Genomic DNA, 26,319 nt, shown 5'->3' on the forward strand with positions numbered 1-26,319 from the left:
GAGTGGATCTGGAATTTGATAAGCTTGTCTAAATTGGTGAGTTTTCAGGGAACGCTTGAAGGTTTGGATATTAGAGGACAGTCTTATTGTACGTGGTAGAGCATTCCACAGATTGGGTGCAGCCCGAAGGAAGTCCTGTAATCGTGCATGGGAGCAAGTAATGAGTGTGGATGAGAGACGTAGATCTTGTGAAGAGCGAAGGGGCCAGGTTGGGAGATATTTTGAGATAAGCAAAGAAATGTATGTAGTATGGTTAATAGCCTTGTGTATGAGCAAACGTATTTTATATTGAATACAGTAGAATACAGGTAACCAATGGAGTGACTGACATAGTGGGTCTGCAGACGATGAACGTCTAGCGAGGAAGATTAGCCTCGCAGCTGCATTCAGAATGGATTGTAATGGTGAGAGTCTCTTCTTGGTAATACCAGTAAGAAGACTATTGCAATACTCAAAGTGGGAGATAATGAGAGCATGGATTAGCGTTTTAGCAGTGTCCTGTGTAAGGTATGATCATATTTTGGATGTTTTTTAGATGCAGATTGAATGTGAGGAGCAAAGGACAATTCAGAGTCAAGGATGACACCTAGGCAGCGCGCTTGTGGTGTAGGGTTGATTTTCGAGTTCTCAACAGTGATAGAAATCAGCAGAGAGGCATTCAGTGACATGGCCCAAACAGATAGAGACAAATCAGGGGAAGATAGGTAGATTTAAATATCATCTGCATACAGATGATACTGAAATCCAAAAGAGCTGATTAGTTTACCAAGAGATGAGGTATAGATAGAGAAAAGCAGAGGACCTAAGACTGAGACTTGCGGTACTCCAACTGAAAGTGGTAGCGAAGAGGAGGTGGATTCTGAAAGTGCAATTAGATGGGTAGGATAGGAACCAAGAGAGGGCTGTGTCTTGAAGACCTAGGGATTGCAGTGTTTGTATGAGAAGAGAGTGGTCAACAGTGTCAAAAGCAGCAGAGAGATCTAGAAGAAGTGAGTAATGACCTTTAGACTTGGCAGTGACCAGATCATTCACTACTTTAGTTAGTGCTGTCTCTGTGGAGTGTTGGGAACAAACACCTGATTGATGTGGGTCCAATAAATTGTATGAGTTAAGAAAGTGTGCGAGGCGAGTGTAGGCAAGTTTCTCAAGTAGCTTGGAGAGGCAAAAGAGAGCTGAGAGATGGGACGGTAGTTTGAGAGATAGAGAGAGTTAGGGTCAGAATTTTTTTTTTCAGAATGGGAGTAATCACTGCATGCTTCAAAAGTGAAGGAAAGATACTAGTAGAGAGAGAGAGAGATTACAGATGTAAGTTAAGGTTGGGAAGAGCAGAGGAGACAGCGCTTTACTTATTTGTGAGGGTATAGCATCAAGAGGAGAGGTAGTAGAGTAGCAGGATGAGAAGAGTGTTGATACTTCATCTTCATTTGTGGGATCAAATGAAGTGAAAGTGCCACAGGTTTCAGGTAGGAAATTGTGTAGGTCACTGGTTGAGGAAGAGCATACCATTTCATCTTGGATCTTATCAATCTTTTCCTTGAAGTAGGAAGCAAGATCTTGTGCCTTGATTGTGGCTGGTGGGTTGGGTGAAGGAGGTTGAGAAGTGATTTAAATGTATTAAAAAGTCATTTGGAGTTAGAGCCTTGAGCAGAGATGAAAGTTTGGATATATGTTTGTTTGGCAGTGTCCAGGGCATTACGATAAGAGTCATAGACAGTTTTACAGATGGAGCCCTCCTCATCTAACCCTTTAATAGGATTAATTGAGTCAGGGCAGTCGGACTTAATCCCCTGCTGTAATGACTTAATCCCCTGGTGTATTATTCTCTCTGTATTGTATTGCAGCTGAGAACAATAGATAAAAGGTTTATGCTAATAAACCTTGGTGCACCTAGGTGCAGCAGTGAAGCCTAGATGAACATGGCTCCATCTGTATATGTGAGAAAGTCACTTGGAATACGAGATTTATGCCACTGGCATTCAACTTTACATGACAGTTTTTGTAGGTGTCTGGTTACTTTAGAGTGCCACGGTTGACATCTAGGCCTATGTGGAGTGTGATGGGTAGCTGGAGCCACTTCATTAAAGGCTATCTCTAGAGTCTGGTTCAGGTGTGATACAGCCATCTCAGGAGAAGTAAATGCAGAAATAGGTGAAAGCAGTTGTTGGAGTGGGTGTAGTATGGCTGACCGGCGGTCTCCTGACCGCCGGTCAGCTTACCGACGCCGGGATCACGGCAGGGAGGGGTGAGTGCAGTAAGGCCCTTGCGGGCTCGGTGCCACTCTATGGGTGTCGTGGACACCCACGAGTGGAAATAGTCCCTGTTGGTCGGCATGCCGACCATCGGGATATTGGGGGTCGGGATGCTGGAGGAGGTCATGTGACCGTCGGTCTCCCGACCGTCGGTCACATGAATACCACCCATTGGAGTGAGATGAAAAGTTCTTGAAGATTAATTGCATTAATATTTCTGCTGGTTTGAGGAGGATTGAAGGACTTCAGTGACACTGAGTTTTAAGTATTGGAGAAGAGCATGCAGGTGATAAGGTTGTGAGAGAGGGAAAGGGGTGTTAGTGAATTCAGAAACTGCGCATAGTCTGGTGAATACTAGGTCAAGGCTGTGGCCTTCCTGATGAGTAGTGGAGTCAGACCATTGGGAGAGGCAGAGAGAGGAGGTTAGAGAGAGTAGTTTGGAGGCATGAGCAGCAGATTTTGGACTATCAATAGCAATATTGAAATCTCCCATGATAATGATGGAGATGTCAGAGGATAGGAAGTGAGGGAGCCAGGCAGAAAAAACTTCTAGAAATTGTTTGTGTTGCCCAGGTGGGCAATAGATAGCTGCCACACTCAAAGAGAAAGGAGTGTAAATTATGATAGACTGTACTTCAAATGATGTAAATGTGAGTGATGAAACCTGCTGTAGAACTGTGTATGCGAAAGATTGGGATAGTAATCCAACCCCACCACCTTTACTGTTACCAGGCCTGGGGGGTGGGGGGGGTGGAGACCACCGTGTGACAGTGCTGTAACGGAGGCCGTGTCTGGTTGTGTGAGCTATGTTTATGTAATAGCCAGCAGGTTGAAGTTGTTAGATATGAAGAGGTCATGAACGGATGTTAATTTGTTACAAACAGAGTGTGCATTCCATTAGCCACATTTTAGTAATTTGTAGGGTGATGGGAGACAAGTGATGTTTATGAAGTTAGCTGTATTTCTATATTGCTGTGAATCAGGTGAATGTGAGTGGGGCAAGTGTTTGGGGTTAAGTGAAATGTCACCAGCTAATAGCAGTAAGAGAGATAAATAAATATAGTTGTATGAGGTTTGTGAATGTTTTTTACAGTGACCAGTTGTGGATGTTATTGTCAAAGTACAAAGATGAGTAAAAAGCTCATGAGTGTTTATAAGAGGTGAGTGGATAATTGAGGCGGCAACGTCTACAGATGGGTGGGTTGCAGGGAGAGTGGATGATGTTAAGCAAAAAAAAAGCAAATAAAAATGGCTGCGCTCAGGGTAATGTGAAGTATCCAAACTCCCCCTGCAAACATATCAGTGGGCACTACAGAGGACTTTCACCGAGGACGCTCGGTGTTACCAGCCCACGGGAGAGGTAAAATTCATATTTTATGCCACCTGCCCAATCAGCCGACTGCCGGGACCTATACCGCTAATTAGTGGAATGTGCACGCTGCCTCTGCACATACACAGAGATTGAAGCCTGGTTCATTGTTCATATAGAGAGAACCTCCGGAGGGATAACATATATACAGCTACATTAAGTGATACAGTTGCTGGACAGTATCTCCAATTGCTACAAAATTGAGCTAACTAGACTGATCCCAAAAAAAGGGGTCACTCAATTGTGTGGACACTATTGCTATAAAATAGTTTGCAGTGTTTCAGAGTATAGATACGGATTATACATATTGTATATTTTATATATGTTTTTTTATTCACTCATTTTATTGATGTGAATCTATAATAAATATTTTTATATATTATACATGGCAGCTCTCCCTTTGTTTGGCTACTTCCCATTACCCTGAGCGCAGCCATTTTTTTTTTGTTTAACTTGTTCTATAAATTTAAAGACACATACACAGTGCCCTACGGTAGTGCTTGGGTGAATTTGTAACTAGTACTTCATTGTAACTAAGGCGCTTTCAGCAGTTATGTGTTTTAGTTTGTAGAGTGGATGATGTATTTGCTTTTTTAGAGAATACCATGGAGTGCAATAAAGTATAACAATTTGAGGTGCATGGTGTGTTTGAGAAATAAGGTAATTAGGCTCGAGCATGAATGTATGTGTACGTTTTTAAGTTAAACATTCAAATGCTTGATTACTGGTGTTGTTCAGCTGTTCATTTACAAACACTTAAGGGGGGTACTGACGGGAAAGATGTGTCTGATCGATCTTAACACAGACCACTCAGCACACATCTCTCCCCCCGGTCAGCACAGCGCGATGTGCTGAGCGAGGGGGGGGGGGGGGCGACGATGGGGGGCCGCTCACTTCACACAGCGCTGAAGTGAGCGACCCGCTAGATTGAGGCTCAATCTAGCACCGGCGATAGCGATGCGCGGGGACGCGCATCGCTATCGCTGGTGGGTATACACACGGCAGATCTGTGCTTAAAATCTAAGCAATCTAGTCAGATTGCTTAGATTTTAAACACGGATCTCTCCGTGTGTACCCCCCTTTAGTGTTAAGAACTATTTATGAATGTGAATGCACTTTGACCAGCACAGCTGACCCTAGATTGCAGATTATGAATACTAAGGCTAATTAATGCAGGCTAGCAGTGAGAAAAATGTTAATGCTGATGAAAGGTGATAGATTACACTGTATTTGACTAGGCAAACAACAGCCCAATATACCTTCATTAACTATGTATTAATGTGTAGAATTTGAAGTACAAGTATTATAATTGCATGCAAATCATGATATTATAAATGTTGCTAAGCATAAATTGGTTGCATAGTGATCACAGAGTGAGGATTTGCAGAGTAATATATACATACAGTACATTAGAAGTTGCAAAGAAGATCATCTGTAGTTGTTTTAGGCGCTTGATGTTTTCTTTCAGTTCAGTACAGGCTAAGTATAGGCTGAAAAACACTTATATTTTTTCACTTTGATTTCTTTACCCTGCGTATGTCAGCCAGGCTCAGCCTTGTATCCCTTAATATGTAGACCAAATACCAAATGTTTGAATGTTCCCTGATTAAGGCCACACCTCACTACCCGTCACCCACTGAGGGGTAGTGAGGGGAGCAATACATTTAAAACAAACAAATGTTGAGGGGGGAGATACCATCACAGTATCACAAAAACACTAAAATAGATCAGACTGTTTAAAAAAATAAGAATTTACTTACCGATAATTCTATTTCTCGGAGTCCGTAGTGGATGCTGGGGTTCCTGAAAGGACCATGGGGAATAGCGGCTCCGCAGGAGACAGGGCACAAAAGTAAAGCTTTCCGATCAGGTGGTGTGCACTGGCTCCTCCCCCTATGACCCTCCTCCAAGCCAGTTAGGTACTGTGCCCGGACGAGCGTACACAATAAGGGAGGAATTTTGAATCCCGGGTAAGACTCATACCAGCCACACCAATCACACCGTACAACTTGTGATCTAAACCCAGTTAACAGTATGATAACAGCGGAGCCTCTGAAAAGATGGCTCACAACAATAATAACCCGATTTTTGTAACTATGTACAAGTATTGCAGATAATCCGCACTTGGGATGGGCGCCCAGCATCCACTACGGACTCCGAGAAATAGAATTATCGGTAAGTAAATTCTTATTTTCTCTATCGTCCTAGTGGATGCTGGGGTTCCTGAAAGGACCATGGGGATTATACCAAAGCTCCCAAACGGGCGGGAGAGTGCGGATGACTCTGCAGCACCGAATGAGAGAACTCCAGGTCCTCCTTAGCCAGGGTATCAAATTTGTAGAATTTAGCAAACGTGTTTGCCCCTGACCAAGTAGCTGCTCGGCAAAGTTGTAAAGCCGAGACCCCTCGGGCAGCCGCCCAAGATGAGCCCACCTTCCTTGTGGAATGGGCATTTACATATTTTGGCTGTGGCAGGCCTGCCACAGAATGTGCAAGCTGAATTGTATTACACATCCAACTAGCAATAGTCTGCTTAGAAGCAAGAGCACCCAGTTTGTTGGGTGCATACAGGATAACAGCAAGTCAGTTTTCCTGACTCCAGCCGTCCTGGAACATATTTTCAGGGCCCTGACAACATCTAGCAACTTGGAGTCCTCCAAGTCCCTAGTAGGTGCAAGGCACCACAATAAGCTGGTTCAGGTGAAACACTGACACCACCTTAGGGAGAGAACTGGGGACGAGTCCGCAGCTCTGCCCTGTCCGAATGGACAAACAGATATGGGCTTTTTTTTTTTTTTTTTTTTTTGAGAAAAAACCACCAATTTGACACTCGCCTGGTCCAGGCCAGGGCCAAGAGCATGGTCACTTTCCATGTGAGATGCTTCAAATCCACAGATTTGACTGGTTTTAAACCAATGTGATTTGAGGAATCCCAGAACTACGTTGAGATCCCACAGTGCCACTGGAGGCACAAAAGGGGGTTGTATATGCAATACTCCCTTGACAAACTTCTGGACTTCAGGAACTGAAGCCAATTCTTTCTGGAAGAAAATCGACAGGGCCGAAATTTGAACCTTAATGGACCCCAATTTGAGGCCCATAGACACTCCTGTTTGCAGGAAATGCAGGAAACGACCGAGTTGAAATTTCTTTGTGGGGCCTTCCTGGCCTCACACCACGCAACATATTTTCGCCACATGTGGTGATAATGTTGTGCGGTCACCTCCTTTCTGGCTTTGACCAGGGTAGGAATGACCTCTTCCGGAATGCCTTTTTCCCTTAGGATCCGGCTTTCCACCGCCATGCCGACAAACGCAGCTGCGGTAAGTCTTGGAACAGACATGGTACTTGCTGAAGCAAGTCCCTTCTTAGCGGCAGAGGCCATAAGACCTCTGTAAGCATCTCTTGAAGTTCCGGGTACCAAGTCCTTCTTGGCCAATCCGGAGCCATGAGTATAGTTCTTACTCCTCTACGTCTTATAATTCTCAGCACCTTAGGTATGAGAAGCAGAGGAGGGAACACATACACCGACTGGTACACCCACGGTGTTACCAGAACGTCCACAGCTATTGCCTGAGGGTCTCTTGACCTGGCGCAATACCTGTCCCGTTTTTTGTTCAGACGGGACGCCATCATGTCCACCTTTGGTATTTCCCAACGGTTTACAATCATGTGGAAAAAACTTCCCGATGAAGTTTCCACTCTCCCGGGTGGAGGTCGTGCCTGCTGAGGAAGTCTGCTTCCCAGTTTCCATTCCCGGGATGAAACACTGCTGACAGTGCTATCACATGATTTTCCGCCCAGCGAAAAGTCCTTGCAGTTTTTGCCATTGCCCTCCTGCTTCTTGTGTCGCCCTGTCTGTTTACGTGGGCGACTGCCGTGATGTTTTTCCCACTGGATCAATACCGGCTGACCTTGAAGCAGAGGTCTTGCTAAGCTTAGAGCATTATAAATTTACCCTTAGCTCCAGTATATTTATGTGGAGAAAAGTCTCCAGACTTGATCACACTCCCTGGAAATTTTTTCCTTGTGTGACTGCTCCCCAGCCTCTCGGGCTGGGCTCCGTGGTCACCAGCATCCAAACCTGAATGCCGAATCTGCGGCCCTCTAGAAGATGAGCACTCTATAACCACCACAGGAGAGACACCCTTGTCCTTGGATATAGGGTTATCCGCTGATGCATCTGAAGATGCGATCCGGACCATTTGTCCAGCAGATCCCACTGAAAAGTTCTTGCGTGAAATCTGCCGAATGGAATTGCTTCGTAGGAAGCCACCATTTTTACCAGGACCCTTGTGCAATGATGCACTGTTTTTAGGAGGTTCCTGACTAGCTCGGATAACTCCCTGGCTTTCTCTTCCGGGAGAAACACCTTTTTCTGGACTGTGTCCAGAATCATCCCTAGGCACAGCAGACGTGTCGTCGGGATCAGCTGCGATTTTGGAATATTTAGAATCCACCCGTGCTGTTGTAGCAGTATCCGAGATAGTGCTACTCCGACCTCCAACTGTTCCCTGGACTATGCCCTTATCAGGAGATCGTCCAAGTAAGGGATAATTAAGACGCCTTTTCTTCGAAGAAGAATCATCATTTCGGCCATTACCTTGGTAAAGACCCGGGGTGCCGTGGACAATCCAAACGGCAGCGTCTGAAACTGATAGTGACAGTTCTGCACCACGAACCTGAGGTACCCTTAGTGAGAAGGGCAAATTTGGGACATAGAGGTAAGCATCCCTGATGTCCCGGGACACTATATAGTCCCCTTCTTCCTGGTTCGTTATCACTGCTCTGAGTGACTCCATCTTGATTTGAACCTTTGTAAGTGTTCAAAAAATTTTTTAGAATAAGTCTCACCTAGCCTTCTGGCTTCAGTACCACAATATAGTGTGGAATAATACCCCTTTTCTTGTAGTAGGAGGGGTAATTTAATTATCACCTGCTGGGAATACAGCTTGTGAATTTTTTCCCATACTGCCTCCTTGTCGGAGGGAGACCTTGGTAAAGCAGACTTCAGGAGCCTGCGAAGGGGAAACGTCTCGACATTCCAATCTGTACCCCTGGGATACTACTTGTAGGATCCAGGGGTCCTGTACGGTCTCAGCGCCATGCTGAGAACTTGTCAGAAGCGGTGGAACGCTTCTGTTCCTGGGAATGGGCTGCCTGCTGCAGTCTTCTTCCCTTTCCTCTATCCCTGGGCAGATATGATCTTATAGGGACGAAAGGACTGAGGCTGAAAAGACGGTGTCTTTTTCTGCAGAGATGTGACTTAGGGTAAAAACGGCGGATTTTCCAGCAGTTGCCGTGGCCACCAGGTCCGATGGACCGACCCCAAATAACTCCTCTTCCTTTATACGGCAATACACCTTTGTGCCGTTTGGAATCTGCATCACCTGACCACTGTCGTGTCCATAACATCTTCTGGCAGATATGGACATCGCATTTACTCTTGATGCCAGAGTGCAAATATCCCTCTGTGCATCTCGCATATATAGAAATGCATCCTTTAAATGCTCTATAGTCAATAAAATACTGTCCCTGTCAAGGGTATCAATATTTTTAGTCAGGGAATCCGACCAAGCCACCCCAGCTCTGCACATCCAGGCTGAGGCGATCGCTGGTCGCAGTATAACACCAGTATGTGTGTATATACTTTTTATGATATTTTCCAGCCTCCTGTCAGCTGGTCCTTGAGGACGGCCCTATCTATAGACGGTACCGCCACTTGTTTTGATAAGCGTGTGAGCGCCTTATCCACCCTAAGGGGTGTTTCCCAACGCGCCCTAACTTCTGGCGGGAAAGGGTATACCGCCCATAATTTTCTATCGGGGGGAACCCACGCATCATCACACACTTTATTTAATTTATCTGATTCAGGAAAAACTACGGTAGTTTTTTCACATCCCACATAATACCCTCTTTTGTGGTACTTGTAGTATCAGAAATATGAAACACCTCCTTCATTGCCTTTAACGTGTGGCCCTAATAAGGAATACGTTTGTTTATTCACCGTCGACACTGGATTCAGTGTCCCTGTCTGTGTCTGTGTCGACCGACTAAAGTAAACGGGCGTTTTAAAACCCCTGACGGTGTTTTTGAGACGTCTGGACCGGTACTAATTGTTTGTCGGTCATCTCATGTCGTCAACCGACCTTGCAGCGTGTTGACATTATCACGTAATTCCCTAAATAAGCCATCCATTCCGGTGTCGACTCCCTAGAGAGTGACATCACCATTACAGGCAATTGCTCCGCCTCCTCACCAACATCGTCCTCATACATGTCGACACACACGTACCGACACACAGCACACACACAGGGAATGCTCTGATAGAGGACAGGACCCACTAGCCCTTTGGAGAGACAGAGGGAGAGTTTACCAGCACACACCAAAAACGCTATAATTATATAGGTACAACCTTATATAAGTGTTTTCCCTTATAGCATCTTTTTTATATATTTCTAACGCCAAATTAGTGCCCCCCCTCTCTGTTTTAACCCTGTTTCTGTAGTGCAGTGCAGGGGAGAGCCTGGGAGCCTTCCCTCCAGCCTTTCTGTGAGGGAAAATGGCGCTGTGTGCTGAGGAGATAGGCCCCGCCCCTTTTTCGGCGGCCTCGTCTCCCGCTCTTAACGGATTCTGGCAGGGGTTAAATATCTCCATATAGCCTCCGGAGGCTATATGTGAGGTATTTTTAGCCAAAATAGGTATTCATTTGCCTCCCAGGGCGCCCCCCTCCCAGCGCCCTGCACCCTCAGTGACTGCCGTGTGAAGTGTGCTGAGAGGAAAATGGCGCACAGCTGCAGTGCTGTGCGCTACCTTTAGAAGACTGAGGAGTCTTCTGCCGCCGATTCTGGACCTCTTCTTACTTCAGCATCTGCAAGGGGGCCGGCGGCAAGGCTCCGGTGACCATCCAGGCTGTACCTGTGATCGTCCCTCTGGAGCTGATGTCCAGTAGCCAAGAAGCCAATCCATCCTGCACGCAGGTGAGTTCACTTCTTCTCCCCTAAGTCCCTCGTTGCAGTGATCCTGTTGCCAGCAGGACTCACTGTAAAATAAAAAACCTAAGCTAAACTTTTCTAAGCAGCTCTTTAGGAGAGCCACCTAGATTGCACCCTTCTCGGCCGGGCACAAAAATCTAACTGGCTTGGAGGAGGGTCATAGGGGGAGGAGCCAGTGCACACCACCTGATCGGAAAGCTTTACTTTTGTGCCCTGTCTCCTGCGGAGCCGCTATTCCCCATGGTCCTTTCAGGAACCCCAGCATCCACTAGGACGATAGAGAAAAATATTTGAAATTACCTAAGAATGCAGTAATATTATCTAAGCCCAATGTATCAGTGTCTGCAGGAGGGTAGTAGCTGAATTTACCTAAGCATATATATTTTCAATAGAACAGGGTGGCAGAAACTGAGGGTTAGGTGCCATTGTTGGGCGTATAGTGTAGAAGAAAGTCTAAGTAAGAGAAACAAAAGCAAATGAGGGGAGAGAGCCTTGCTTGTGAGAGCTTAAGGTTTAGTTCAAGGGGAGTCAATTATTATTCTTATTACAAAATAATTAATCGCTCTCTGTTGGGAGAGCTTAAGCAACAACTGTATAAATGCTTTCACTCCATACCATACCTCCCAACTGTCCCGATTTTCACGGGACAGTCCCGTTTTTTGGGGACTGTCCCGCTGTCCCACCCGCGAGCCGCAGTGTCCCACGGTGGTGGGGGGCATTTGGGAGGCTCTGTCTCTCTGCCCTGCTTAGCAGAGCAGCGGTGAATAGATGCTGTGCACATGCACACAGCGTCTATTCAGGGAAGACAGGAGGAGAGGGGGCATGCCAGCAGCTCACGGAGCGCTGGGCATGCCCCCTTAGTGACGAAAATGGGGGCGTGACTCGCGACCGCGGGTACTCCGCAAAGCCACGCCCCCTTTTCATAGGCCACACCCCTTTTATGGAGCGCGCGCGTGTGTCCCTCTTTCCTGCAGAAGAAATTTGGGAGGTATGCTCCACACAATGGTACAAAACTAGGCAACTGTTAGGTGATGACCCAATCACTTTGCCCTCAGTTACACAGGGGTCTATTTACTAAGCCTTGGATGAAGATAAAGTGGAAGGAGATATAGTACCAGCCAATTAGTGTCTAACTGCCATGTCACAGGCTGGGTTTGAAAAATGACAGTTAGGAGCTGATTGGCAGGTACTTTATCTCTGTCCACTTTATCTCTATCCAGGGCTTAGCAAACAGACCCCTAAGTTTGTTTAGTGGTTCCAATTATGTTTTTTCTCTCATGTCAGCCATATTTACTTCTAATTGATATGTACTGTATCAGCATTATGTGCTTTAAATGTATATCTGTAATGATTGTGTCCATTGTTTTATACATACTCGTGCTCTGGAATGTTAATTTTTTTTCTTTGTACCTTTATGTGCATGGGATTGTCTGCACTATTATACTATGTTTTTAAATTGCTCCATCCTTAATAAATATGTAAAAAAAAAATAATAATAATAATAATAATAATGAATCGACTGTTGTCAGTAGTTACCTGGAAATTAAAAAAAATTACAGTATGTCTCATAGTGCTAATGCTATATTTAATCAGAAGTGCACACCCCTAACATTATCCTGGCGCCTCACTCTGTGAGTGTGATAATACTGATTTATAACTACAGGTATTAGGATCGACAGATTTCAAATAATGTGATTATTATTACCATTTAGTGTGATGTAGCAATATGATTTGTGTATGCTATTAAGTGGTTATTCTGGTGAGGACAAAGTGTAAGGACTGTAAATAAAATAATTGTACCTATTTATTAAATCAATCAATCAATCAATCAATCAATCAAAATAACTGTCTATATCACCACAGTTTACTCTATATTGCTACACCTACTGTATACTACATGTAGTCTATTGCTGTTAAACCTACATGTGCAGAGATTACTGTTATTGATATGACCTAGAGGACAGTGAGGTGGAAAAGAGACTGAGCTACATTTGGGTGGTTGAGTACAAGGCAGGAGTAATGGGTAACTAATTACTTGTGATGAGCGGATTCGATTTTACTCGGTTTTACTCGGTTCTCAAAACGGCATCTTATTGGCTATCCAAAACACGTGACATCCGTGAGCCAATAAGATGCCGTGTTGAGAACCGAGTAAAACCGAGTAAAACCGAATCCGCTCATCACTACTTACTACAACCCCTCACACAAAGTTCCACAGGTTTCAATTAAGTAAATTCATTAAGTGCTAGGTCATTCCCCTTCTTTCTGCCATCAACAATTGTATGACACAAATGATAAAACAATATTTAACAAAAAGAAGATGACACAAAACATAATAACCACAATATATTTACCTCCATCACAAATTGTCCAGCATATGTCCCAGTCATGGTGGAGCTCTGCCCAGCAGCCAAAATGCCTACTGCCCAGATATAGAGGGCAGCTGGTCCAAAAAAACAGCCAAGGATAACTCCCTGTCCAAAGACAGGAAACGAGGAATTACATTTTTGCAAATAAAGTGTATGCACTGCCTAGTCACAGTAAAGCGATTTCATTGGTGGAAATATCTAGCTTATGCCTTCACTTGGAACTAATGACATTACTGAGGCATAAGTCACTTAGTGCCTCATGTTTCTGTAATGACACTAGTCTGTAGTGAATTGCTGGGATACATTCATTCGAATACTGGTTCAGCCCACAAAATTGTTGTGTAGAACACATTTTGCTGAATGTCATGAAAAAGAAGGAATTTAATGGGGTTTCCAATGTCAGTTCTATGATTCTATCCATAGCAGATGACATCCAACATAGCAGCTCCAGCAGGGTCAAATCTTTCCTGCTATAGAGATACATAATCAGCTGCAAAAGTAGTATGTAGAGGTTCCAAAATATGTGTGGTAGGACACCCTCCAAAATACAATTAAGGCATTGATGCACGCATGGGGTAAGGGGGTGTTCTGATTACCCAGAAACCCCCCCTCCCCGACTAGTCGAGTTTTTTTTGGACGGAGACAGCTCGTGACAGTGACTGTCACTGCCATGATGGGAGTTACCACATGCAGCTCCTTAGACAGAGAGCTCTGCTCATCAAAGCTCTATGCACTTTGCAAAGCACAGCAGATGGCCGAGGGGAGCTGCGGGCATTTGGCAGCGGTGGGAGCGCCAGGCACACAGCTGCACTGTGCTCCAGAGAGGCAGGCACACGGCTTCACTGTTATGAGGAGGCTGCACTGACGAGGGCTTACAGCTCCAGGTGAACATAGGACATCAAAAAATATTTATTATTAACTACGGCAGTAGTAGGAGAAAATCTTCAACATTTATTTCAGAAAGAAAAGATATTTTATTTAGTGACAGAAGAAATATACATATATAAAGATAGAGAGACCCCCATCCCCCTTATAAATCCTGCATTTGCTCTTGCAAAAGGGGAGGGGAGGGGGATAAAGTTGAAAACCCCTGTAAAGTAATCCTCTCTAACATCACAAATGAGACATCCTCATTTGGGCCAATGTATGGCCCTCTTTACATCTGAAATATACCCCTCTCCCGAACATTCTGCACTACTCTTAATAAAGATACACAAAGAAGTATGCTTTTAAATATTGTCCACTGCCTGTTCTAATCACTACAATAGTAAAATATCAAATTGAAATGATTTCTTTCTGTATTGGAATCACTGTCTCTACAAGAGCAGCTAGGTCACACTCTAAGACACCACTTACAGTATCTGTTCACTACAGGTAGATCAGTGACCATAGTGACAACTGGTTGTTTCAAAGTGAATGAGGGAGAGGTGCAATAGCTGCTGCTCCAATAATACAAGTAAATATAATTTAGCTACTTTACAAAATGTTACCACACAAAATAGCTACCAGCTGTATATACACTTCTAAATACATATATTAAAGAAACTTATATTTACATTGCGCAATCCTGATAACAGTCTCACTTTATATGGCTAACTTATTGGCTTGTAAGGACTCTTGCTAGTTCTCTCTAGCTCCTGTCTGTGTTTTCAGAAATGTATTTATATCATCAGCAGATTTGTATGTGTGACTTACCCCTGAGTAGATGTCCACAGACAAGGATTGGTTGTTAGGTGGAAACACCCCAGCGTGTGGGCTACTACTGTTCTGACAGACATCATGCTGAAACACAAAATCGGTCAGTGACTACCTGCCTCTCTGTCAGAGAAATATCATATCACATGGGAATGCCACACAGGGTCGGACTGGCCCACAGGGCTACAGGGGAAACCATCGAGTGGGCCCCACTGCCTGGGGGGCCCTCCTCCTCCTCTAGTGATCAGGTTCCAGACTGTGTTCTTGAATAATACATTATACATATGTTACTTTATACTGCACAGGATTATGATGTATTCTGTACAGTGCATTGCCAATATTTATCTGGTACATTATTATGCACGCACTGGCAGTATTTATATATTTGTCATGGGGCCCATCCCATGCACTCATGAATGGTTAGGCAAACCAATGTAGTAGCTGCCCCCCCCCCCCCCCCCCCCCACTGGAGACTGACCACACCCCTAAACATGGGCCCCTACCCAGAGCCGAAACTAAGGGGGGGCTAGGGGGGCATGTGACCCGGGCGCGGGATTTGATAGGGCGCTGGGATCAGCTGGGTCTGACACAGCAAAGAATCTATTGAAGAAAAATGGGATTTGTAGTCATGTGTGCTACTGCTTAGACTTTATGCAGTAGCATAGAGACTACAAATCCCATGAGGCATTGCAGAAAGCTGCTGGAGCTAGGGAGTCAGGGTAACGTCTAGTTTCCCTTCCTCAGCAGCGGCGGCAAGCCCAAAAAAGTATACTGCCCGCCCGCACGAGCTACGAATGTGGTCAGCTACTGACCTTTTTCTGGCCCCACACAGCATTGCATTCAGCAACAGCACAGTGATGGATGGAAGCAGGACAGCGAGAGATGACCAGACGTAAAACACACACACACACACACACACACACACACACACACACACACACACACACATTCACTGTGACTGGTGTTAACCCCTGCAGCTCATTCAAACTACTGCTCATTTTCACCACTGTGACAGCTACAGATATACAGATATATATATATATATATATATATATGTGTATGTGGCTGTGTACATATATACACACGTATGTGTGTGTGTGTGTATATATATATATATATATATCATGTGTGTATTACTGGTGTCTGCTGGTCTGAGGGATATTTGTGTTGAATTTGTTTGTTTCTTATTTTTTTTATTTTTATTTTTCTATTTTATTATATATTTATTTATTTATTTTTGTGGGGGGGGGGGGGTGGCGCAAAATGTCTGTCTTGCCCCGGGTGCCGTTAGTCCTAGTTTCTGCCCTGCCCTACCACTGCATTCCCCGGTGGGCTCTTCATGCCCCAGTCTCACACTGATGCCACAAGTACATATTTGCATTTACTTTTCAAATGTATTGTTTCTCTCTCCTGACCTGCTTGGAGATAGAGGGTCAGGCAGGTGTAGGGAGCAGACAATGCTTTATGGGAAAGTCTTAAGGTTCTGTATGGTGACCCGTGTCACTAATACAGTACTGTATGTCAATGCTCACATGGCATGTTAATCTATGGTTACTCCCCAAATTCCTTGAAGATCTGTAAAGCATCACAGGCCCTGATCCTATACTTAAGACCCCTCCAGCCATTTAAAAATAATGAATAAATTAGGTAATATTATAAATGTTACAGATCCCTATTTATTGTATTCACATCCCCTGTCTATTTGTTGGTAATGAAATGCTGTATTACTTGAATCACATATTCTTCTTCTCTGACATACCCCTGCACATATATAAAGTGTTTTAGCTTTTGCTCAAATCAGATAGTTGTTTAAGCATGCACTGGAAATGGAAAAAGGTCCAAATAACCTAATTAACATCTACACAAGCCAGTGTCACAGAAGAAGGCGGCTGTGTGACAGCCCAGGCAGACATAAAATACCATGTAGAACTCTGAAAAGATATACAATTCTTTGGAGCTATTCTGGTATTGAGAATTTTTTCATCTTCTTGAGTCTCTCCGCAAACCGATTCATGTATGTGAGACTGATAATGTTTTTGTTTATACGAAAATTATTTGCCTAAGACTCTTTGTATCTCATTACTATTATTTGTTTTTTTTTGTATATACTTTAAGCATTGTAACTTTCTCTTATTAAACTACATTTAATAATATTGGTCTCTGTAATTCTTATCGCATCCGTGCATCGTTCATTTCAGTTAATTAATATCTGTACTACAGGACAGGTTATTATTTAGGTTAATATAACTGGGTCTTAACTGGCATGGTCAGATCTCTTGCAACTGCGCCGTCCCACCCTGTCCCCCCGTTTTTGATGAGGAGATCCATTCTTCAGATGTGCATAATATAATGTTCAAATATTTAAAAAAATACTTTTTAAACTTTATTAAATAAAATACATTTTAAAAAACAATGTTATTAACAATTTTGAAGGGAAAAATCATCAGTTAAGTGGTTTTAATTGTAGTTGCCGTGAGGATTTAATGCATCCTGTTTGGAGTGAGTAGCTCCTGAAGCAACCTTAAGTGGTGGCAGACAACTAAATACTTAATAGTGAGTGGGAGAGATTCTAGGGAGTGTATTAATTTCTGTAGACAGACAGGTGGTTGTTATTTGATTAACAATGTGTCAGACCCATGTCATGAGTGCTGATGATGTGACAAAGTAACAGACATGTGAGAAAATTTATGTGAGAAAATTCAATGTTTCCCTTACTTAAGAGAAATGTTTCCCTTACCAGCGTTTTTTTCTTCTATTGGAAAAAATGCTGGTCTCTATTTTATTATGAAAATGTTTTTTTACTTTTTAGAAACAGAAAAACTGTGGGATATTGCTTATCACAGCTGAATGTCACAATTTAAAAGGAAACCGCATTTTGCTGCATTTTTTCCTTGATTTTCTGCATTGCTGTAGAGAACTGCCAAAAATAATGTTCACATTTGGATATATAAAGAAACTTTCTATTAGAAAGTACTGCACCTCAGCAGACTTTATAATGCTAATTATCATAAAACGCTACTTACTATACACAACTAAAACATTCAGCACAGACTATATTATATTATTGTGAATCCATACAGACAGTTAGAGAAACCAATCTATGGATCTGACCTAATGAAGAGACTGTGTGGATTGAATAAGTGGTTATTTGGAAACTATTGTAAAGTACTCACTGCGTCCTGGTTGGTCTTGTTGTAAAACGCCTCAGCAAATACGGACATCACAAAGAGGTTAATGATGAAGGACACAAGCAGCGCGATAGTGGACTCAATCAGGAAGTACATATTGGCTTCTCTCACTTCATGCTTCTTTTGGCGGTTGATATCCCGAGTCTGAGAGTATTTTAGAGCAATCATCAGTAACAGAATGAAGAGAGCATCAACAGATCCGCAACAAACCCTCAGAACACTTGGCCTACATGCAAATGCCCCATTGCTACCCATTTACCCTCATTCAGCTACACATGGAGATGCGATTACTCTGAATCACCATATATGCTTATTATTGCATATGTTTGGCTACAGATCATGTCCAGTACTTAAAATTGCAAGATACGATTCCATCCGCAAAACAGAGATGAAATCAACTCTAAGGGGTATATTCAATTAACGTCAAGGGGTATATTCAATTAACGTCGGATCCATTCCAACATGTATTTGTCGGAATGGATACGACAACCCCTATTCAATCTCATCTCAATTCGACTTTTCCAAGTGGAATTGAGATGAGGGACCCAGAGGAGGAGAGGGGGGGGGGGGGGGGGAGCCACGCGGAGACCAGCGGGGACAGCCGCCGGCAGACGGAGGAGATCAGCGCTACAGTAGCGATGCAGGAGGATGTCACACAGCCGCCCGACCTCACGGCAGTGTCCACCCGGCTCCAGCAAGCGTGACCTCACTTGCTGGAGCTGGGTGGAAGCTGCTGTGAGCGGCGCGGCTGTGTGACATCCTGCTGCAGCGCTGTGCTGTAGCGCTGATCTCCCCTATATGCCCGCGGCTGTCCCCCGTCTCCCTGCGGCTCTCGCCCCCTCTCCTCCTCTGGGTCCCACATCTCAGTCCGACATTTTTTTATGTCGGACTGAGATGGTCGAAAAGGGGGGCCAAAACCGACACAAGCACGTGGATCGGAAGCTATTCCGCCGATCCACGTGCTTTTCGACAAGTCGAATACCTCAACCTGTCGAAAACATTGAATAGGTTGGAACCCCTTCCGACCTAAAAAAAGAATATACCCCTAAATCCGCCTAACAGTGTCCTGAAGAATGACATCGCAGTACGGATGGTGTAATGGCAGTACGGATGGTGTAATGGCAGTACGGATGGTGTAATAGTTAGCATTTCTGCCTCACAGCACTGAGGTCATGGGTTCAATTCCCACCATGGCCCTAACTGTGTGGAGTTTGTATATTCTCCCCGTACTTGTGTGGGTTTCCTTCGGGTACTCTGGTTTCCTCCCACAATCCAAAAATATACTGGTAGGTTAATTGGCTCCCAACAAAATTAACACTAGCGTGAATGTGTCTGTGTGTAAATGTGATAGGGAATATAGATTGTAAGCTCCACTAAGGCAGGGACTGATGTGAATGGGCAAATATTCTCCGCAAATCGCTGCGAAATATGTGTGCGCTATATGTGTGTGATAGGGGGGCAGCACATTATTCGCCTCTGCCCTATCAAGTCACTGCCCCCTTCATTTCAGGGCCAGTATGGATGCCTAAAGACCACCAAAGTAGCCCAAACACCTCACCCCACTACCGCAACCTGGACCACAATTTGCTGTCCATTGTTCCACTTCTGTCAGTTGAAAAATAAAATATTTAAAAAATAAGTCGTAATGACAAAAATAATCACCTGGCCTCATCAGCCTGGTGTGCCACCTCCAGCAAGTGCCGCCCCTAGGCACGTACACGTACCTCATGTGGCTAGTGGGAAATCCACCACTGTTCGCAGACTGTTTCTGAGAATCAAAAACTAACCACAGAACACATGGAAGAGCACTGCATTTAATTAAGAAACATCAGACATGCATACCATTTTAAAATAAGGTTATATTGTTGCTCCTATAACATTTCTTTATAATATTGAGATTTTTTTTTTGTTATTTCTCCTGTTTATAATGCATGCAGAATTTCATACTTCATGTTGTTTCTTGATATTTTTTCAGAAATTAAAGTCATAGTAGCAGTTTTCACATTGGTAAACAAGTTAGCTTTGCATTAATTTCCATGATACATACAAATGTCAGGAAAGTTAAGTCTGCCTACTATGTCAATACATACAGAGGTCAGTATGATAGAGTCTGTCCACTATGATAATACATACAGATGTCGGTATGATAGAGTCTGCTCACTATGATAATACATACAGATGTCAATATAGTAGAATCTGCCCACTATGATAATACATACAGATGTCAGTATGGTAGAGTCTGCTCACTATGATAATACATACAGATGTCAATATAGTAGAATCTGCCCACTATGATAATACATACAGATGTCAGTATGTGGAATCTATCCACTATGATAATACATACAGATGTCGGTATGATAGAGTCTGCTCACTATGATAATACATACAGATGTCAGTATGGTAGAGTCTGCCCACTATAATAATACATACAGATGTCAGTATGGTAGAGTCTGCCCACTATAATAATACATACAGATGTCAGTATGGTAGAATCTGCCCACTATGATAATACATACAGATGTCAGTATGGTGGAGTCTATCCACTATGATAATACATACAGATGTTAGTATGGTAGAATCTGCCCACTATGATAATACATACAGATGTCAGTATGGTAGAGTCTGCCCACTTTAATAATACATACAGATGTCAGTATGGTAGAGTCTGCCCACTATAATAATACATACAGATGTCAGTATGGTAGAATCTGCCCACTATGATAATACATACAGATGTCAGTATGGTGGAGTCTATCCACTATGATAATACATACAGATGTTAGTATGGTAGAATCTGCCCACTATGATAATACATACAGATGTCAGTATGGTAGAGTCTGCTCACTATGTTAATACATACAGATGTCAATATAGTAGAATCTGCCCACTATGATAATACATACAGATGTCAGTATGGTGGAGTTTATCCACTATGATAATACATACAGATGTCAGTATGGTAGAGTCTGCCCACTATAATAATACATACAGATGTTAGTATGGTAGAATCTGCCCACTATGATAATACATACAGATGTCAGTATGGTAGAGTCTGCCCACTATAATAATACATACAGATGTCAGTATGGTAGAGTCTGCCCACTATGATAATACATACAGATGTCATGATAGAGTCTGCCCACTATAATATTACATACAGATGTCAGTATGGTAGTGTCTGCCCACTATGATAATACATACAGATGTCAGTATGGTAGAGTCTGCCCACTATAATAATACATATAGATGTCAGTATGGTAGAGTCTGCCCACTATAATAATACATACAGATGTTAGTATGGTAGAATCTGCCCACTATGATAATACATACAGATGTCAGTATGGTAGAGTCTGCCCACTATAATAATACATACAGATGTCAGTATGGTAGAGTCTGCCCACTATGATAATACATACAGATGTCAGTATGGTAGAGTCTGCCCACTATAATAATACATACAGATGTCAGTATGGTAGAGTCTGCCCACTATGATAATACATACAGATGTCATGATAGAGTCTGCCCACTATAATATTACATACAGATGTCAGTATGGTAGTGTCTGCCCACTATGATAATACATACAGATGTCATTATGATAGAGTATGCTCGCTATGATAATACATACAGATGTCAGTATGGTAGAGTCTGCCCACTATGATAATACATACAGATGTCATTATGATAGAGTCTGCTCACTATGATAATACATACAGATGGAATTATGATAGAGTCTGCTCACTATGGTAATACATACAGATGTCAATATAGTAGAATCTGCCCACTATGATAATACATACAGATGTCATGATAGAGTCTGCCCACTATAATATTACATACAGATGTCAGTATGGTAGTGTCTGCCCACTATGATAATACATACAGATGTCAGTATGGTAGAGTCTGCCCACTATAATAATACATACAGATGTCAGTATGGTAGAGTCTGCCCACTATAATAATACATACAGATGTCAGTATGGTAGAGTGCGCCCACTATAATAATACATACAGATGTTAGTATGGTAGAATCTGCCCACTATGATAATACATACAGATGTCAGTATGGTAGAGTCTGCCCACTATAATAATACATACAGATGTCAGTATGGTAGAGTCTGCCCACTATGATAATACATACAGATGTCATGATAGAGTCTGCCCACTATAATATTACATACAGATGTCAGTATGGTAGTGTCTGCCCACTATGATAATACATACAGATGTCATTATGATAGAGTATGCTCGCTATGATAATACATACAGATGTCAGTATGGTAGAGTCTGCCCACTATGATAATACATACAGATGTCATTATGATAGAGTCTGCTCACTATGATAATACATACAGATGTAATTATGATAGAGTCTGCTCACTATGGTAATACATACAGATGTCAGCAGACTGCCTCGCGGGTTCACGTAATGGGAGGGTGGAGGGGGCGCCTGTCCCCTATGCCGTGAGCGGTAAATGGCGAGCAGCAGCAGAGGAGGGGGGCACATAATGCAAGGGGAGAGAGGACTGACTGACTTCTGCCTCTCTCCCCAGTGCAGCACACAGCAGTCCTCTCTCTCCCTTGCACACAAAAAGTCTACAACGGAGAAGATAGCGGGACCCATAACTAGAGATGAGCGGGTTCGGTTCCTCGGAATCCGAACCCCCCCGAACTTCAGCCTTTTTACACGGGTCCGAGGCAGACTCGGATCTTCCCGCCTTGCTCGGCTAACCCGAGCGCGCCCGGACGTCATCATCCCGCTGTCGGATTCTCGCGAGGCTCGAATTCTATCGCGAGACTCGGATTCTATATAAGGAGCCGCGCGTCGCCGCCATTTTCACACGTGCATTGAGATTGATAGGGAGAGGACGTGGCTGGCGTCCTCTCCGTTTATAGTTACTGTTAGTAGTTAGTTGATCTGATTGCTGCTTAGCTTATTGTGGGGAGGATTGGGGAGAGCTGTTAGGAGGAGTACAGTCAGTGCAGAGTTTTGCTAGTTTTTTTTAATCCATTCTCTGCCTGAAAAAAACGCTCCATACCATATCTGTGCTCAGCCTCAGTGGGCTGCATGATATATCTATGTATATCTGACTGTGCTGAGTGCTCACTGCTCACACAGCTGAATTGTGGGGGAGACTGGGGTGCAGTTATAGCAGGAGTACAGTGCACACTTTTGCTGCCAGTGTGACTAACCAGTGACCACCAGTATATTGTCTGCCTGAAAAAGTTAAACACTCCTGTGGTGTTTTTTTTTTTATTCTATAAACGCATTCTGCTGACAGTGTCCAGCAGGTCCGTCATTCATTATATTATATAAATATTTACCTGCAGTAGTGTTATATTTTTTTTGTTCATCTCTATCATCTTTATCATCTCTATATTAGCAGACGCAGTACGGTAGTCCACGGCTGTGGCTACCTCTGTGTCGTCAGTGCTCGTCCATAATTGTATACCTACCTGTGGTGGGGTTTTTTTTTTCTATCTTCTTCATACTAGTAGTTTAGGAGTCTGCTGACAGTGTCCAGCAGGTCCGTCATTATATTATATATACCTGCAGTAGTGATATATATATATTTTTTATATCATTATCATCTCTATACTAGCAGACGCAGTACGGTAGTCCACGGCTGTAGCTACCTCTGTGTCGTCAGTGCTCGTCCATAATTGTATACCTACCTGTGGTGGGGTTTTTTTTTCTATCTTCTTCATACTAGTAGTTTAGGAGTCTGCTGACAGTGTCCAGCAGGTCCGTCATTATATTATATATACCTGCAGTAGTGATATATATATATTTTTTATATCATTATCATCTCTATACTAGCAGACGCAGTACGGTAGTCCACGGCTGTAGCTACCTCTGTGTCGTCAGTGCTCGTCCATAATTGTATACCTACCTGTGGTGGGTTTTTTTTTTCTATCTTTTTCATACTAGTAGTTTAGGAGTCTGCTGACAGTGTCCAGCAGGTCCGTCATTATATTATATATACCTGCAGTAGTGATATATATATATTTTTTATATCATTATCATCTCTATACTAGCAGACGCAGTACGGTAATCCACGGCTGTAGCTACCTCTGTGTCGTCAGTGCTCGTCCATAATTGTATACCTACCTGTGGTGGGGTTTTTTTTTCTATCTTCTTCATACTAGTAGTTTAGGAGTCTGCTGACAGTGTCCAGCAGGTCCGTCATTATATTATATATACCTGCAGTAGTGATATATATATATATATTTTATATCATTATCATCTCTATACTAGCAGACGCAGTACGGTAGTCCACGGCTGTAGCTACCTCTGTGTCGTCAGTGCTCGTCCATAATTGTATACCTACCTGTGGTGGGTTTTTTTTTTCTATCTTCTTCATACTAGTAGTTTAGGAGTCTGCTGACAGTGTCCAGCAGGTCCGTCATTATATTATATATACCTGCAGTAGTGATATATATATATATATATATATATATATTTTATATCATTATCATCTCTATACTAGCAGACGCAGTATGGTAGTCCACGGCTGTAGCTACCTCTGTGTCGTCAGTCACTCATCATCCATAAGTATACTAGTATCCATCCATCTCCATTGTTTACCTGAGGTGCCTTTTAGTTGTGCCTATTAAAATATGGAGAACAAAAATGTTGAGGTTCCAAACATAGGGAAAGATCAAGATCCACTTCCACCTCGTGCTGAAGCTGCTGCCACTAGTCATGGCCGAGACGATGAAATTCCATCAACGTCGTCTGCCAAGGCCGATGCCCAATGTCATAGTACAGAGCATGTAAAATCCAAAACACAAAATATCAGTAAAAAAAGGACTCAAAAACCTAAAATAAAATCGTCGGAGGAGAAGCGTAAACTTGCCAATATGCCATTTACCACACGGAGTGGCAAGGAACGGCTGAGGCCCTGGCTGTTATGATTCCAGCACTCTGGTCAGAGGAGATCTTATGGCAAGGACCGGAGCACTGGAACGGAATGCTGGGGAAGGGAGCAGGACAGGAAAATAGCCCCTGGCGCCCTAACTCTGTTGTCTCACCCGTGTTGTCAGAAATCCCCTGCGAGACTATGGTTTCTTGAGCCCTTGGCAGCCGCGTTTGAAGGGCGGATTATGTCTGCCCAACTTCGATGCCCCCCGGTCTTAATGAGAGACAAAGGGAAACCCGAGACAGGGTGATAACAAGAGGCCCTCTAACCAGTAGCGGATCTTGCCACGGGCAAGCAGGACTTTTGCCCGGGGCGCCGCCTTCCGGAGGGCGCCGGCGCCATCCGGAGGGCGCCGCACCATGGCAAGATCCGCTGCTGCTGTCAGTGCTGTGCCCAGTGCTGTGCCCCCCGGTGCCGCTGTCCCCCGCCGTGAAGAGAACTAGACGCCTAGCGTCTAGTTTCTCTTCGTGGAGAGGACCTTTACTGTGCTGTGCGCGATGACGTCATCGCGCACCGCACAGCAAAGGTCCTCTCCACGAAGGGAACTAGACGCGTAGCGTCTAGTTTTCCTTTGTGGAGAGGACCTTTGTTGTGCGGTGCGCGATGACGTCATCGCGCACCGCACATTTCAGCCACGCCCCCTATTGCCCGCCCGGGGCGCTGCAAACCGTGGAGCCGGCCCTGCCTCTAACTAAACAACCAGGCCAGGGGCTAAGCAAACTCAAAACTATAATATGTGCGGAGAAACCGCCAAGGAAAAGGACAACCAAAATATCCACTTGTCCAATTCTCCTACCCGGCACCGCCGAGTACCAGAGAGGACTTGTGGAAGCGGAACCCTCCGCAAATGCTCCAAACAGAAAATATAAAAGGTAAAGCGGCTGAGCCGCAACACACGGCAGAGCCGCAACTCACGAACGCCACTGGATATAAAACGGTGATCAGTCAGGACTCCAGGGACGAGATGGTAAACTCCCGAGTACAGGACTTCTGAGGACTGGAATGACCGGATACAGCAGGACTGGAAACAGACTCTCAGCAAACAAAGGCAGCATGCAGGAAGCTATTACCGGCGTCTGTGAGAAGCCCTGGGAGTGTACTTAACAGGGAGTCCTCCAATCAGCTGTTTAGAGGCTGATTGGACTAAATGCCGTGCAGCTGCCTTGCTGCACGGCCAGAGAACAGGTGAACGCATTAAATCCTAAAACCCAGCAACGGGGAACGCGGTCCGCCAGTGGCGTCCCCGTTGCTAGGGTCCGTGCGGCTTCAGCGCGCCCAGCGTCTAGCGTTGCTAGGGAGCCGGTGGCTGTACGTGCACGGCGTCCCTAGTTGCTAGGCGCCGGGTCGCGCGGACAAGCGGACCCCGGCGCCTAACAGTACCCCCCCCCCTTGAGGAGGGGACAAGGAACCCCTAAAGCCAGGTTTCCGAGGAAATTCCCGAAAAAATGCCCTCTTGAGCCTCGGGGCATGAAGATCCTTATCCAGGACCCAAGACCTTTCCTCCGGACCATAGCCTCTCCAGTGAACC

At 44.1% G+C, this 26,319-nt stretch overlaps 1 protein-coding gene across 3 annotated transcripts in view; it reads right to left on the reverse strand.

The window, feature by feature from the left end:
- Positions 1–26,319, reverse strand: part of SLC11A1 (solute carrier family 11 member 1) — a 274,961-nt gene that overhangs the window by 13,964 nt on the left and 234,678 nt on the right. For all 3 annotated transcript variants that reach the window (XM_063933920.1, XM_063933918.1, XM_063933919.1), the window contains 3 exons: positions 17,851–18,009; positions 14,678–14,764; positions 12,968–13,087 (listed from right to left, as the gene is read on the reverse strand). In XM_063933920.1, the coding sequence (XP_063789990.1) occupies positions 12,968–13,087; positions 14,678–14,764; positions 17,851–18,009 (366 nt within the window). The remainder of the gene's footprint in view (positions 1–12,967; positions 13,088–14,677; positions 14,765–17,850; positions 18,010–26,319) is intronic.

Source organism: Pseudophryne corroboree, chromosome 7 (genome assembly GCF_028390025.1).
Source record: "Pseudophryne corroboree isolate aPseCor3 chromosome 7, aPseCor3.hap2, whole genome shotgun sequence".
NCBI classification, from domain to species: Eukaryota; Metazoa; Chordata; class Amphibia; order Anura; family Myobatrachidae; genus Pseudophryne; species Pseudophryne corroboree.